The sequence below is a fragment of the Hyperolius riggenbachi genome, chromosome 4, assembly GCF_040937935.1.
Source record: "Hyperolius riggenbachi isolate aHypRig1 chromosome 4, aHypRig1.pri, whole genome shotgun sequence".
Lineage (NCBI taxonomy): Eukaryota > Metazoa > Chordata > Amphibia > Anura > Hyperoliidae > Hyperolius > Hyperolius riggenbachi.
In genome coordinates this window covers 274558632-274572042 of record NC_090649.1, presented here as the reverse complement: position 1 = coordinate 274572042, position 13411 = coordinate 274558632, and the positions used below count along the sequence as shown (strand labels likewise).

At 45.2% G+C, this 13411-nt stretch overlaps 1 protein-coding gene across 1 annotated transcript in view; it reads left to right on the top strand.

Annotated features, from left to right (window-relative positions):
- The first annotated feature begins 659 nt into the window (after nucleotides 1-659).
- Nucleotides 660-13411, top strand: part of CDC40 (cell division cycle 40) — a 127678-nt gene continuing 114926 nt past the window's right edge. The window contains exon 1 of the mRNA XM_068231281.1: nucleotides 660-830. Within this exon, the coding sequence (XP_068087382.1) occupies nucleotides 678-830 (153 nt within the window). The 5' untranslated portion in view covers nucleotides 660-677. The remainder of the gene's footprint in view (nucleotides 831-13411) is intronic.

Below are 13411 nucleotides of genomic sequence, written 5' to 3'. Positions count from 1 at the left end.
CCCCTACCCGTCCCAGGTTGGACCCACAAAAATCTGGTCACTCTACCTTCACCCAAAAAAGTTTGGTAAAAACTGCCCTACTCACTTGTGTTTACAAGCAAGGCTGAGGCGACTCAGCGATTGGAGGAGACAAGAAAAAAAGTAAAGGGCAGAAATGACATCACGAGTTTGTGGGCAAAAGACACATGTGTTATGTAAGTAGGTCAAGTATTTATCTACTTATTTATGTGTTTTTTTCCCCTGGCATAGTATGGCTGATTCCGATGGAAGTCAATTTTTTTTTTAGTAGAAAAGTACATATATATTTACATAGATCTGAACATGATTCCTGAAAGAGGGGCACATGAGGAAGAAAGAGGGACAGAGGGATTTAGTTCCCGAAGAGGAACTCTATCTCCGAAAGAGGAACAGCTATAGCATCTCATTCACGGTCTTTTCTCTGCATGACCTCTGAATCATGCAGAACTACAGGCATGGGCACCCCAAAGATTCCGCTCCGTCTGCAAACTTGCTAGCACGTGTTACGTGACTGGACAACAACTTATCACTCAGCCCATGAGCCCAAACAGTACAGTGATAGCGCTGCAAACTTTTTCAGTCCGCAAAATTGTCTCCGAGAGTTCCTTCCTCCCAGCATGCATTGCACATACGCCGGATGACGTACTTCCCCTTCAATCATGGCGGCTTTGACTTCGTTGGTTTCTTATGGTAGCGGCTCCGAATCAGAAAATGAAGCTGAGGATGAAGAGCTCGGCTCCCACCTGAAGCCATTACCCCAGCGGGCGGGGGCGCTAAAGGTGGTTGACTCGGCTCCAGAGGTGGCAGTGAAGGTAAGTACAGCAGGTGCCATGGGATGTGTGTGAGAGAAGAGTCAGTATACCTCCTACCGATCCTTCTGTGACTGCTGCTACTAATCACTGAATCATGGAAATCTCCCATGTAGCTGCTGTTACCAGTCAAGCACAGTGTATAGCTGTATTGTTTGCAGGGATATGTAAGTGAGAGCAGGCTTTCAGAACCAGCATGTGTGGGAGGAACAGTACAGCACATAGACTACTCCTAATCAGGTATGAGTTCCCTGGCAGTCTTGCTCACCCCAGGGGAGTATATCAGAAATCATGTAGACGTGATGTTAGCTTAAACTCTCTCACAAACTCAATTATAAAGTGCCAACATATTCTGCAGAGCCGTACAGAGTAAGAACAAACATGGAGTACACACTAATCCAGACAGTGGTATACACAAAATATAGACACTGATACAGAATTGCTAGACTTATTACAGTGACAGTTATAACATGGACATAATATATGGCAAAATACCTAATCCTAGATGGTTCTTGGTCAAGGCTGTTTCTGGTGACAGTGTAGAATTGGTACAGTGCGGTCTTGTATGATGTGTCGTTGAGAGATCCAGAGTTCTCCTTTACTTCTCCTGTGCTGCATGCTGTCCCTTCTCCTCGCGCTAGCAACAGAATGGGCTCTATTCTCAAAGAGCCAAATTTTCCGCAAAATTTTACCGCTATATTCCCGCCAGCGGTAAACTCCGCATTTTTTCCACATTCACTAATATTTTCCGCATGTTTTCCACATGCGGGAAAAAAAGATGCGGAAACAGCCATTATTCATGCGGGATTGATGCGGTAAAAAGGTCGCATGAAAAAATGTTTAAAAAAAAAAGTTAAAGTCCAGCAAGCACAGCCCTTAAGCCTCCACACTTCATTAAAGTCAATGGGATGCGGAATATATCACCTACTACTTGTAGGTGATAAAAAAATCGGTAATTAACGACGAAATGATGCGCCTGAACATTTTTGAGAATTGATCTCTTATTGCGGAAAATACCGACTTTTGCGGAAATTTTTCCGCATGAATTCCGCACTTTTACCACACTTTTTCCGCAAAACATGCGGAACATTTTGAGAATTCCAACTTGGCGGTATTTTGGGTGCAAACTTCCCGCATGTACTTTACCGCATGCGGGAAGTCTTTGAGAATAGAGCCCATTGTGTCCCCAGTCTATAGTCTACTGTCTGTACAGCATTTGGCCATGAACTATTGCCTGAGGGATTAAATCCTTTACGGGTGGCAGTAATTGTGCGTGGACATGCACCTCAATAATTAGAGTTGTAATATGACATTTAGCAGGGCTGTGGAGTTGGAGTCGGAGCAATTGTGGGTACCCGGAGTTGGAGTCGGAGATTTCATAAACTGAGGCGTCGGAGTCGGCTGATTTTTGTACAAAAGCCACAACCCTGGTAAATAGTAGACTAAGGAGTCTGAGCCATTTTCGGTACTTGGAGTCGGTGGTTTCATTAACTGAGGAGTTGGAGTCGGAAGATTTTTTGTACCGACTCCACAGCCCTGAAATTTAGGAAGTGAAATATTTTTGTACTACAAAATCTACTTTTACAATTTTCCTCTTTTTCTGGTCAATATGTGTATGTTATAATTTACATTATCTATGATCTGACTATAGCATAGTGGTCCTTGTGACTCTTTGTTTGATACATTTCTTGCCTGGATAGTTGAATGAGAAGGTTAACCACTTAAGGACCAGGGTAGTTTCTTCTGATCGGTGCTGCGTGGACTCTCCAGCCCGCAGCACCGATCAGGAAATAGCCAGGGCGATCAGACTTCCCCCCCCCCCCTTTTTTTCCCCACTAGGGGGAATTCCTGCTGGGGGGGTCTGATCGCCGCCGGCTACCCGCACTTTCCGGGGGGGGCTCTTCAAAGCCCCCCTCCGGAGCGCTTTCCGCCCTCCCCGGCTTTCCCTCCCTCTCCCTTACCCTGTGAGTGGCGCAGGACGGAGTTCCGTCCTGCGCCTGATAGGATAGGCTTCTGCCTATCAGATGCCGGCGATCCCCGGCCAATCAGAGGCCGGGGATCGCCGATCTACGTCACGGCAGCAGCGCCGTGTGATGTAAACAGCGGGGATTTCTTCCCCGGATGTTTACATTATGCGTGCGAGCCGCGATCGGCGGCTCGCACACTGTTCACGGAGACAGTCTCCGTGAACTGGCATGGAAAGGCCGCTCGAGCGGCCGTTTCCATGCTATACCACTAATGACCCGCCGACGCCTATCGGCGTTAGGCGGTCGTTAAGTGGTTAAAGTGTACCAGAGACTATTAACAAAAGTTTTATACATACAACAACAACAACAAATAACATTTGTAAAGCGCTTTTCTCCCATGGGACTCAAAGCGCATAAGCATGGCTCCGACCATCGTGGTACAGAGGAAGAATTTTATAAGTCTGGAAATGCCAGGCTAAACAGGTGGCTTTTCAGTCTGGATTTGAATAGCTCCAGGAATGGTGCTGTCTTTACTGGGTGTGGCAGGGAGATCCAAAGAGTAGGGGCAGCATGACAGAAGGCTCTATCTCCAGATTTTTTGAGGTGCACTCTGGGAGTGACCAAGTTTATAGAACTTGCTGATCTGAGGTTGTGAGAGGTGTGGTGCAGCTTCAGCAGGTCCTTCGTGTATCCAGGGCCCAGATTGTGCAGGGATTTGAATGTCAGCAGTCCAATCTTGAAGAGTATTCTCCATTCTACTGGTAGCCAGTGCAGTGAGCGAAGGATCGGTGTAATGTGACAGTGGCGAGGCTGGTTTGTTAGCAATCTGGCAGCAGCATTCTGCACTAATTGCAGGCGACGCAGGTCCTTTTTAGGGAGGCCAGCATAAAGGGCATTGCAGTAATCCAGCCGTGATGTGATGAAGGCGTGAACTAGGGTTGGAAGATCCTCTGGGGGAATCAGATGTTTAATCTTTGCAATGTTCTTCAGATGAAAGTAGGAAGATTTAACTACAGATGAAATTTGGTTTCTGAAACTCAATTCCCCATCGATTAGTACGCCAAGGCTGCGCACAAGGTTGGAGCTGTTTATGTCTGAATTCCCAATCCTGATTGGTGTTGCTTTAGGATAGAGCTGTTTTGATGGCGAGTGCTGGCTTTGGACAAACAGGATCTCAGTTTTGTCAGCATTCAATTTCAACCAGTTATCATTCATCCATGCCTGTAGCTCAGCTAAGCAAGAGTTTATTTTTGGGGTAGGGTCCCCAGGTGTTCCACCAGGTTTGAAGGACAGGAATAGCTGTGTGTCATCGGCGTAGCAGTGGTACATCCAGGCCATGACGTAGGATAAGTATACCGAGTGGCAACATGTAGATTGCAAACAGCAGAGGGGATAGGATTGATCCTTGTGGCACTCCGAATTGTAGAGGTGCAGGTTTGGACATTATAGGATCTAGGGATACTCTCTGTGTTCTGTCAGTCAGGAATGATCTGAACCACGGGAGGACTGATCCACTGATGCCACAGTACTCCTGCAGGCTGTTAAGCAGGATTTCGTGGTCAACTGTATCAAAAGCCACTGAGAGATCCAACAGATTAGAATGGAGCATTCCTCTCTGTCCCTTGCCATGAGCAGGTCGTTGCAGACTTGGATGAGGGCTGTTTCACAGCTGTGGTGTTAAAGCCAGATTGTAGAGGGTCCAGGATGTTGTTTACTGACAGCCTGGTTTCAAGTTGCAGATAGACAGCCTTTTCAATAACTTTACCTAAGAAGGGGAGGTTGGAGACAGGTCTGTAGCTGCTCATAGCATCTGGATCCATGGAAGGTTTTTTAAGAAGGGGCTTGATGATTCCTTCTTTTAGAGAGGTAGGAAACCTCCCTGCTTGCAAAGAGCAATTTACTATTTTGTGAAATGCTGGACCAAGCAGGTCAGGGCATTTCAGCATATGTTTGGTTGGACCAGCGTCCAGGTCGCAGGTTGTCTGGCGGAGGTGACGGAGGATGTCTGAGATCTGTTCCTCACTAATACTTTTGAAGTCAGTCCAGGGTGTTAGGTTGTTTTTGCAACTATTTCCAGAAGCTGAATAAGTCTTAGGTTCTGTGGACTGAATGAGAGACCGAATAGGGGATACTTTGTCAGCAAAGTAGCAAGCAAATTTCTCGCATAGCTCCTTTGAGGGAGTTATAGTAGGTTTTAGACAGGATGGGTTACATAGTCTATCAACTGCGCAAAATAGTTGGGCTAACCTGTTGGTGGCCTTTGCGATCTCCTGTGATAGCGCAAAAGGTGGATCAGCGCAACACCAGGTCGCCTCCGAATGGCCTCCACTCAGAGGTGCGCTGAGCCCCCCCAGAAACTACAAACGCACCTTGAACCCAAACAGAAGCTCTGCATATACACCAAAAGCATGGCTGTTAAGTGGAAGCAGCTGACCAAAAACGAAATAAATTAGTACATAGCAAGGAAATGAACAGCGCTACTTAAAAACAGGCAAGTGCCTACCTGCAAAAGAGTGCAAGCCCCACTTGTGGGATATAATACACACCGAGCATACACATGACCTGTCTACCACTGGAGGAGGATGTTAGTTTCCTGTAACAGGATCGACTTCTTCGCAGTGGGAGGGGCGAGTACTTAATAGGTTGCATGCAAGCTGTTACAGGAAACTAACATCCTCCTCCAGTGGTAGACAGGTCATGTGTATGCTCGGTGTGTATTATATCCCACAAGCGGGGCTTGCACTCTTTTGCAGGTAGGCACTTGCCTGTTTTTAAGTAGCGCTGTTCATTTCCTTGCTATGATCTCCTGTGATAGGTAGGAGGATTTTTTCTTGGTGATCGCATTTTGGTAGCTTTCCAGGTGAGAGACAAGGGTGTGTTTATCTTTTGAATAATAATTTGATATTTTCACCACTTCCTTTCTAGTCTTTGCACTTCTTTCTTTAGGTCCTTTAGTGAGCTGTCAAACACCCGTGCATGGTGAAGTGGTGTAGATCATTTAATGCGAACTGGAGCAAGGGCGTCATAGGCACATGACACTGCATGGTTGTACATCAGGACCATGGAGTCCTGATGTACAGGGGCTTACATACCAGGGGCTTCCTCCAGCCCCATCCGCATGGAACACTCCCACGCCGCCATCCTCAGCTTTATCTATCGCCAGTACTGGGTCCTGTATCTTCAGCCAGTCACGGCCAGTCTGATGCAAGAGAAGTGCGCTCTCTATGTATCCCTCTAGCAGCCACCGGAGAGATACGTACAGGGTGCACTTCTCTTGCGCAGACTGGTCGCGATTGGCTGAAGTTATGGGACCCAGTACCGGCGATAGAGAAGGCTGAGGACAGTGGGTGGGAGCGATCCATGTGGATGGGGCAGGAGGAAGCCCCAGGTATGTATACAACTTTTGTTGTTAATTGTCTCTGGCTTCCTTTAACCAGACTTTACTTTCTGTTTACTATTACAACAGTCAGGTTTAAGGTGCAGGGAGGATTCCCATTGGTCTTTCACAATCCAGTGAGAGCCTGCTGCATCTGTCTCGGCTCTGATCTATATACCAGCACTTGTCCTGTGTAGTTGTAGCTGAACCAGCAGCGGTGGAGGACCAAATGATGATGACCGGAGCGGCGTACCAGAAGCACAATGGTAAATCGTGTGAATATCTCGCTGGGGTATATTATTTCTCAGGTGCAGAATTTAAGCATTGTATGAAGCAGAGCAAGTATCTTGAAAAGTACTCTGGTGTGGAACTCTGTTTGAGCAATGAGATTTGTTGGTTGATTGCCTTTGTCGTGAAACATTTCCATGGAGCATGTATGGTATACTAGTTCTTCAGGCATAATTGGTTGCCACATAAACTGCTTGTCAGATCAATGGAGACATGGTAGAAAGCATTATCTTTGTGAAAAATAATGCCAGTATTGACAACTGGGGTAAGATCGAGATTAGCAGTATCTGTGTGGTCCGAATGGGTGCCAATGATGGTGAAAAGAACAAGGAGTCCCAGTAATGTTCTATATGAATGGGGAAGGCATCTCAGTGCTGTGGAGTAGGTAAGGAAATCTTCAGACTCTTTAGTTTATGGTACCTCTGGCTCTGCTATTTTCAATATAATGTGTTTCCCATGTTGATTGAAAGAAAGTAAAATAAAAGGCATTTTGTTACTGTCAAAGTTTGATTTTAAAGCTATGTTAAGATGGTATGTGACTTTGGGAACAAATCAAAGCTCATGGTCAGTAAGCTGACACACTGCCATGTTGGCCGCCTGGCCTTTTATTGCCATTGTGCATGAGGAGACAAAGTTTTGGTCTTACATTTATAGCTAAACCTGTCCTTTTTTATTTTGTTTCATTAAAGAAAATGAAAAAATTAATAAAGTTTTTAACCAGGGCTGTGAAGTCAGTACAAAAATCATCTGACTCCTCAGTTTATGAAACCGCAGACTCCAACTCCGACTCCAGGTACCCAAAATGGTTTCAACTCAGACTCCTTGGTCTAATACTTACCAGGGCTGTGGATTTCGTACAAAAATCATCCGACTCAGACTCCTCAGTTTATGAAACCACCGAATCCAGGTACCCAAAGTTGCTCCAACTGCTCAACTCCGACTCCACAGCCCTGCTTTTAAGTAAAGTCTGGTCCTCGTAGCATATATACACACACTCACTCACTCACTCACTCACTCACTCACTCACACTCTCTCTCCTGAAAACCTAACTTCGGGATCAGGGACGTAAATATACACTTTCCTGCCGAGCACTGATTGGTGAATGGGAACAAGTGTTCCCAAAGCCAATCAAACTGCCTGTGAATGATTACGGCTTCAGCGAGCAGCCAGTGATGATTCATTAAAATAAAAGTAAAGAAACACACACTCACTTCCTGTGTACTGTTCACAGTACACAAGATAAAGTATGGGAAAAATTTAGTGGACTAAAGTAAAATTAAAATACATTACAAAATGCATCCCCTATATGCGTCCTACCCCATAGTTAACAAAAGAAAACCCTTCTAAAAAAAAAAAGTGTAAAACAAAAACAAAAAAAATGAAAAATAAAAATTCATAAGTTACGTTAGGGAATCAGTTTCTTAAAATATGTATATCATGAGAGTATATTGCTGTTATTTTTGTAGTGATTGATATAGTATAAGCCAGTGGTTCTTAAACTTTTTTGGGTGAGGGCCCCCTTGATGGCTTTGAATTTTTTTTTTCAAGGCACCCCTCGGCAAAAACTACCAAAATACCGGTATGACTCTTAATAAGTAACACCCCCTCCAAGTAGCTAGTGATGCCTATTAGGCAGCATCCGCCTCGAAGTAGTCAGTGACCCCCTCCCCCATTATGCTTAAAGGTAAACTGGCAGGTAATGCAGCTGGTTGCATTACCTGATGGCATTGTACAAAGGATGGGGACGCATGCCGAGGCACCCCTGGGAGGTGCTCAAGGCGCACCAGGGTGCCGCGTCACCCAGTTTGAGAAACTCTGGTATAAGCAAATGCAAAGGGGAAAAAATACACCTTTATTTCCAAATAAAATATTGTCGCTAGGGTTGCCACAGTATAATATGTTCAAGGTATGATAACCATCTTAAAAATCACGGTATACGGTATTACCTAATTATTTGGACCCGGGCCTCCCCCTTACATTAAATGATATATGGTAGCCAGATGTGCCCCACTCCCCCAGCATACATGTTATTAAGCTGCCGAGAGATTTGGGTGCATTGTAAAGCTGTATAACGGCTAACTCTGCTCCTGCAAAAGTCCTGGCTGCTTTAAATACTAATCCCCCTTCAGGTTGCCGTGGATAGTGGGGAAAGATGTAGTTCGGTTTCCAGCTATTGCTGGCGGATGAATTAGTGTTTTTATAGTATTTTGTGCCCCCTCTTTTGACAGTGCCCAAATTACTCACTGAGCGCAGCTATTGCCGTAATTTCTATTAAGGCCTATGGTGGCACCGGCTGCACCCAAATCAACAGCGATCCTCTCCCTCATATTCCCCCCCTGTATGGTAGTCGGGTATAGGTACCTCCAGTATAGTTAGTTAGGTATAGGTGGCCAGGTATAGGTGCATCCCAGTATAGGTATCCAGGAATAGGTGCTCCCATTATAGCTAGCCAGTAATAGGTGGAGCCAGTATAGCTAGCCAGGTGAAGGGGAGGGGCGCAGCAGTGGGCACACTTACATCAGCAGGGGTAATCGGATATTCACATTGCCGAGATCCATTGCTGCATGTACTACTTACTTCCTCCTGCTCCTGAATAAGCAAGTAGTACATGTGGCGATGAATCCTGGCAATGTGAGTATCCGATTACCCCGCTGCTGCACCCTAAAAACCAGTAATAGAGGATTGTGCATGGTAGAATTACCATGCAAAATCAAACCATAGTATACTGATGCAACCCTACATTGTACTAGGGACATCATTTAGTTAAAAAAAATTTCTCTTTTGAAACACTATAGAAATATAAGAGGTAACAGGTTTCAAAGAAAAACAAATAGTCAATAACAGTTAACTAGACAAACTCGAGGGGATATAACCTTTAGTAAGGAAGCGGTTAAACAAAAATATATAATTTTAATTTAATATGTATAATTAATAAATTTGTTAAGCCAAGAGGCTATGAAGTAAAAGCATATGTAAAAATTAGAAACATTCGTTGTACAGTTCAAAAAAATAGAAAACAAAATCCTTTGATCGTTCTAAAAACAGATTGAAGTTAAACTGCATAAACTTAAAAAAAAAATGAAAAACCTAAAACAACTGATTTATAAATATTAAATAAAGTTGGGATATAGCCACATAACAGCTGTTAAATATGATTGAAAACTAGCCCTGGGTAGCAGTACATGTAGGCAATGCAGACAGGAACCCTACGCAATTTAAAGAGACTCTGAAGCGAGAATAAATCTCGCTTCAGAGCTCATAGTTAGCAGGGGCATGTGTGCCCCTGCTAAAACGCCGCTATCCCGCGGCTAAACGAGGGTCCCTTCACCCCCAAACCCACCCCCGCAAAACTTGGTCGTAAAATTTTCTCTTCCTGGAGGCAGGGCTAACGGCTGCAGCCCTACCTCTAGTCGCGTCTATCAGACGCGCATCGCCGCCTCTCCCCCGCCCCTCTCAGTGAAGGAAGACTGAGAGGGGCGGGCGAGAGGCGGAGGTACGCGTCTGATAAACGCGCATGAGGCAGGGCTGCGGTGGTTAGCACTGCCCCAATGCGGAAGCGCTCCCTGGCAGAACGGAGGGGATTTGGGGGTGAAGGGACCCCCGTTAAGCCGCGGGATAGCGGCGTTTTAGCAGGGGCACACATGCCACTGCTATCTATGAGGTCTGAAGCGAGATTTATTCTCTTTTTAATTGTGGGTACACATATAAGGGTGATGTACAGTTACTCTGTAAGAAAACTAGGAGATTCTTTCTTTCACTGCATGCATCGGTGTCACATGGTACAGATGCTCACACTGAGGGCCACAGGAGGAGGTCAGGAGCTGTGCCAGCAGACAGGTGAGCCTTCAACACTATGGGGGAACACATATGCTCCGGGGTTGGGGGGCCCACCGGAGGGTCTGTAGGCCATCGAAATATGAATGCCTTTATTGCAGCGCACCCAATCAGTACAATGCGACTGAGATTTTCTGCGAAAACGCACTGCATTATGGTGCTCAGCGCACTGCTGTCCAATTCATTGGCTGTGAATGGTATCAGCACTACAGAGGAGAGCTATGCAGGTGCTGTGTGCTTATCGGGATGCTCTCCAATGAATTCCAAATGGATTTCATTCGGAATTCATCCTGATAATCAGAGCACCTGAGCGGGCGGGTGAGGGAGGGTTAAACTTACCAAGGAGCCATCTTCTTTAATCCGTCCCACACTGCGTTCCAAGTCGCGCCATGTGACTACCACTGCTTCTTCCTTTTTAGTTGAAGGAGGAAGCGTGGTAGTGACTTGACACGGCCTGGAAAGCAGTGTGGGACGGATTGAAGAAGACTGCTGCTTGGTAAGTTTTACCCTCCCTCACCCGCCCGCTCAGGTGCTCTGATTATCAGGATGAATTCCGAATGAAATCCATTCGGAATTTATCCAAAAAACATCCCTGGTGCTTATATACAAACACAAAGCCACCTGCATTATATAGTGGTAATGAGGCCTTACTCAGATAAATGTACTGAAGTAACTATGGCAGGTGATAAAATGCTCTGTTAAACTAAGTTTGCATTGGGACCGGTAAAAACAGAAACACAATGGAACAAAACCATTGCGTTGCATTCAGTCAAGGAAAAGTATTTTTCACTACCACTGTTAACCACTTTTTTTTTTTTTTTTTTTTTTTTTAATTCTTTTTATTGCTTTTGAAAGATTAACAAAAAATGGGCTCACTCGCAGGTGAGCATAACATTCAACAGAACTTACATCCATGGTTCACATCCGACACCCTCAAACCCGACCACCCCCCTCCCATCCCATCACACCCCACCCATCAGTAACACTGTTAACCACTTAAAGTGAACCTAAAGCCTGGAAAAAAAAAGATTAACTCACCTGGGGCTTCCCTCAGCCCCCATCAGCCGATCGGTGCCCTCGCAGCCCCGCTCTGACGCTCCAGGACCCGCCGGCGAACACTTCCGGTTTGGCCGTCACCGGCCGACAGGCATGGGAACGCGAGTGATCGCGTTACCAGCCTGTATATCGCCCCCTATGCTACTATTGCGGCCTCCTGGTTAACAGTGGTAGTGAACCATACTTTTCTTTGACCGAATGCAACGCAATGGTTTTGTTCCATTGTGTTTCTGTTTTTACCGGTCCCAATGCAAACTTAGTTTAATAGAGCATTTTATCACCTGCCATAGTTACTTCAGTACATTTATCTGAGTAAGGCCTCATTACCACTATACAATGCAGGTGGCTTTGTGTTTGTATATAAGCACCAGGGATGTTTTTTGGATAAATTCCGAATGGATTTCATTCAGAATTCATCCTGATAATTAGAGCACCTGAGTGGGTGGGTGAGGGAGGGTAAAACTTACCAAGCAGCAGTCTTCTTTAATCCGTCCAACACGGCTTTAGGTTCACTTTAAGGACTGCAGTCATAAAACCCCTTAAGGACCAGACACTTTTTTTCCATTCAGACCACTGCAGGATAGTATAAATACCCCCCAAATGACCCCATTTTGGAAAGAAGACATCCCAAAGTATTCACTAAGATGCATGGTGAGTTCATAGAAGATTTTATTTTTTGTCACAAGTTAGCAGAAAATGACACTTTGTGACAAAAAAAAAATGGAAAAAAGTTTCCATTTCTGTTAACTTGTGACAAACAAAAAAGAAATCTGCCATAGACTTACCATGCCCCTCTCTGAATACTTTGCGATGTCTACTTTCCAAAATGGTGTCATTTGTGGGGTGTGTTTACTGTCCTGGCATTTTGGGGGGTGCTAAATTGTAAGCACCCCTGTAAAGCCTAAAGGTGCTCATAGGACTTTGGGCCCCTTAGCGCACCTAGGCTGCAAAAAAAGTGTCACATGTGGTATCGCCGTACTCAGGAGAAGTAGTATAATGTGTTTTGGGGTGTATTTTTACACATACCCATGCTGGGTGGGAGAAATATCTCTGTAAATGAGATTTTTTTTTTTTTTGATTTTTTTTTTTTTACACACAATTGTCCATTTACAGAGAGATTTCTCCCACCCGGTATGTGTAAAAATGACACTTTGTGAAAAAAAACAATAAAAATCAATTTCCGCTAACTTGTGACAAAAAATAAAATCTTCTATGAACTCACCATACTCGTAACTGAATACCTTGGGGTGTCTTCTTTCTAAAATGGGGTCACTTGTGGGGTTCCTATACTGCCCTGGGATTTTAGGGGCCCTAAACCGTGAGGAGTAGTCTTGAAACCAAATGTCACAAAATGACCAGTGAAATCCTAAAGGTACTCATTGGACTTTGGGCCCCTTAGCGCAGTTAGGGTGCAAAAAAGTGCCACACATGTGGTATCGCCGTACTCAGGAGAAGTAGTATAATTTGTTTTGCGGTGTATTTTTACACATACCCATGCTGGGTGGGAGAAATATCTCTGTAAATGGACAATTGTGTGTAAAATCAAAAAAATAAGAAAATTGTGATTAAGGCCCCGTTCACACTGCACGCGTTTCCAGCCGCGTTTTGGAAACGCGTGCAGGTGGCCGACACGCACGACATCAGACATTGCATGCAGTGCAATGTCTGATGTTCACACTGCATGCGTTCCGGACCTGTGCGGTCCGGGAACGCATGCTGCACGCATTTTTTGTAAAAACGCGTGGCTGTCCCATTCACTTTTCAGTGATGGGGTCAGCCACGCAACGCATACGAACGCGGATGGCGTGCGTTCGTACGCGTTGCAGTCCGCATGTGTTGCGGTCCGTGTTCTGCAGTCTGAACGGGGCCTTACAGAGATATTTCTCCCACCCAGCATGGGTATGTGTAAAAATACACCCCAAAACACATTATACTACTTCTCCTACTTCTCCTGAGTACGACGATACCACATATGTGACACTTTTTTGCAACCTAGGTGCGCTAAGGGGCCCAAAGTTCAATGAGCACCTTTAGGCTTTACAGGGGTGCCACAATTTAGCACC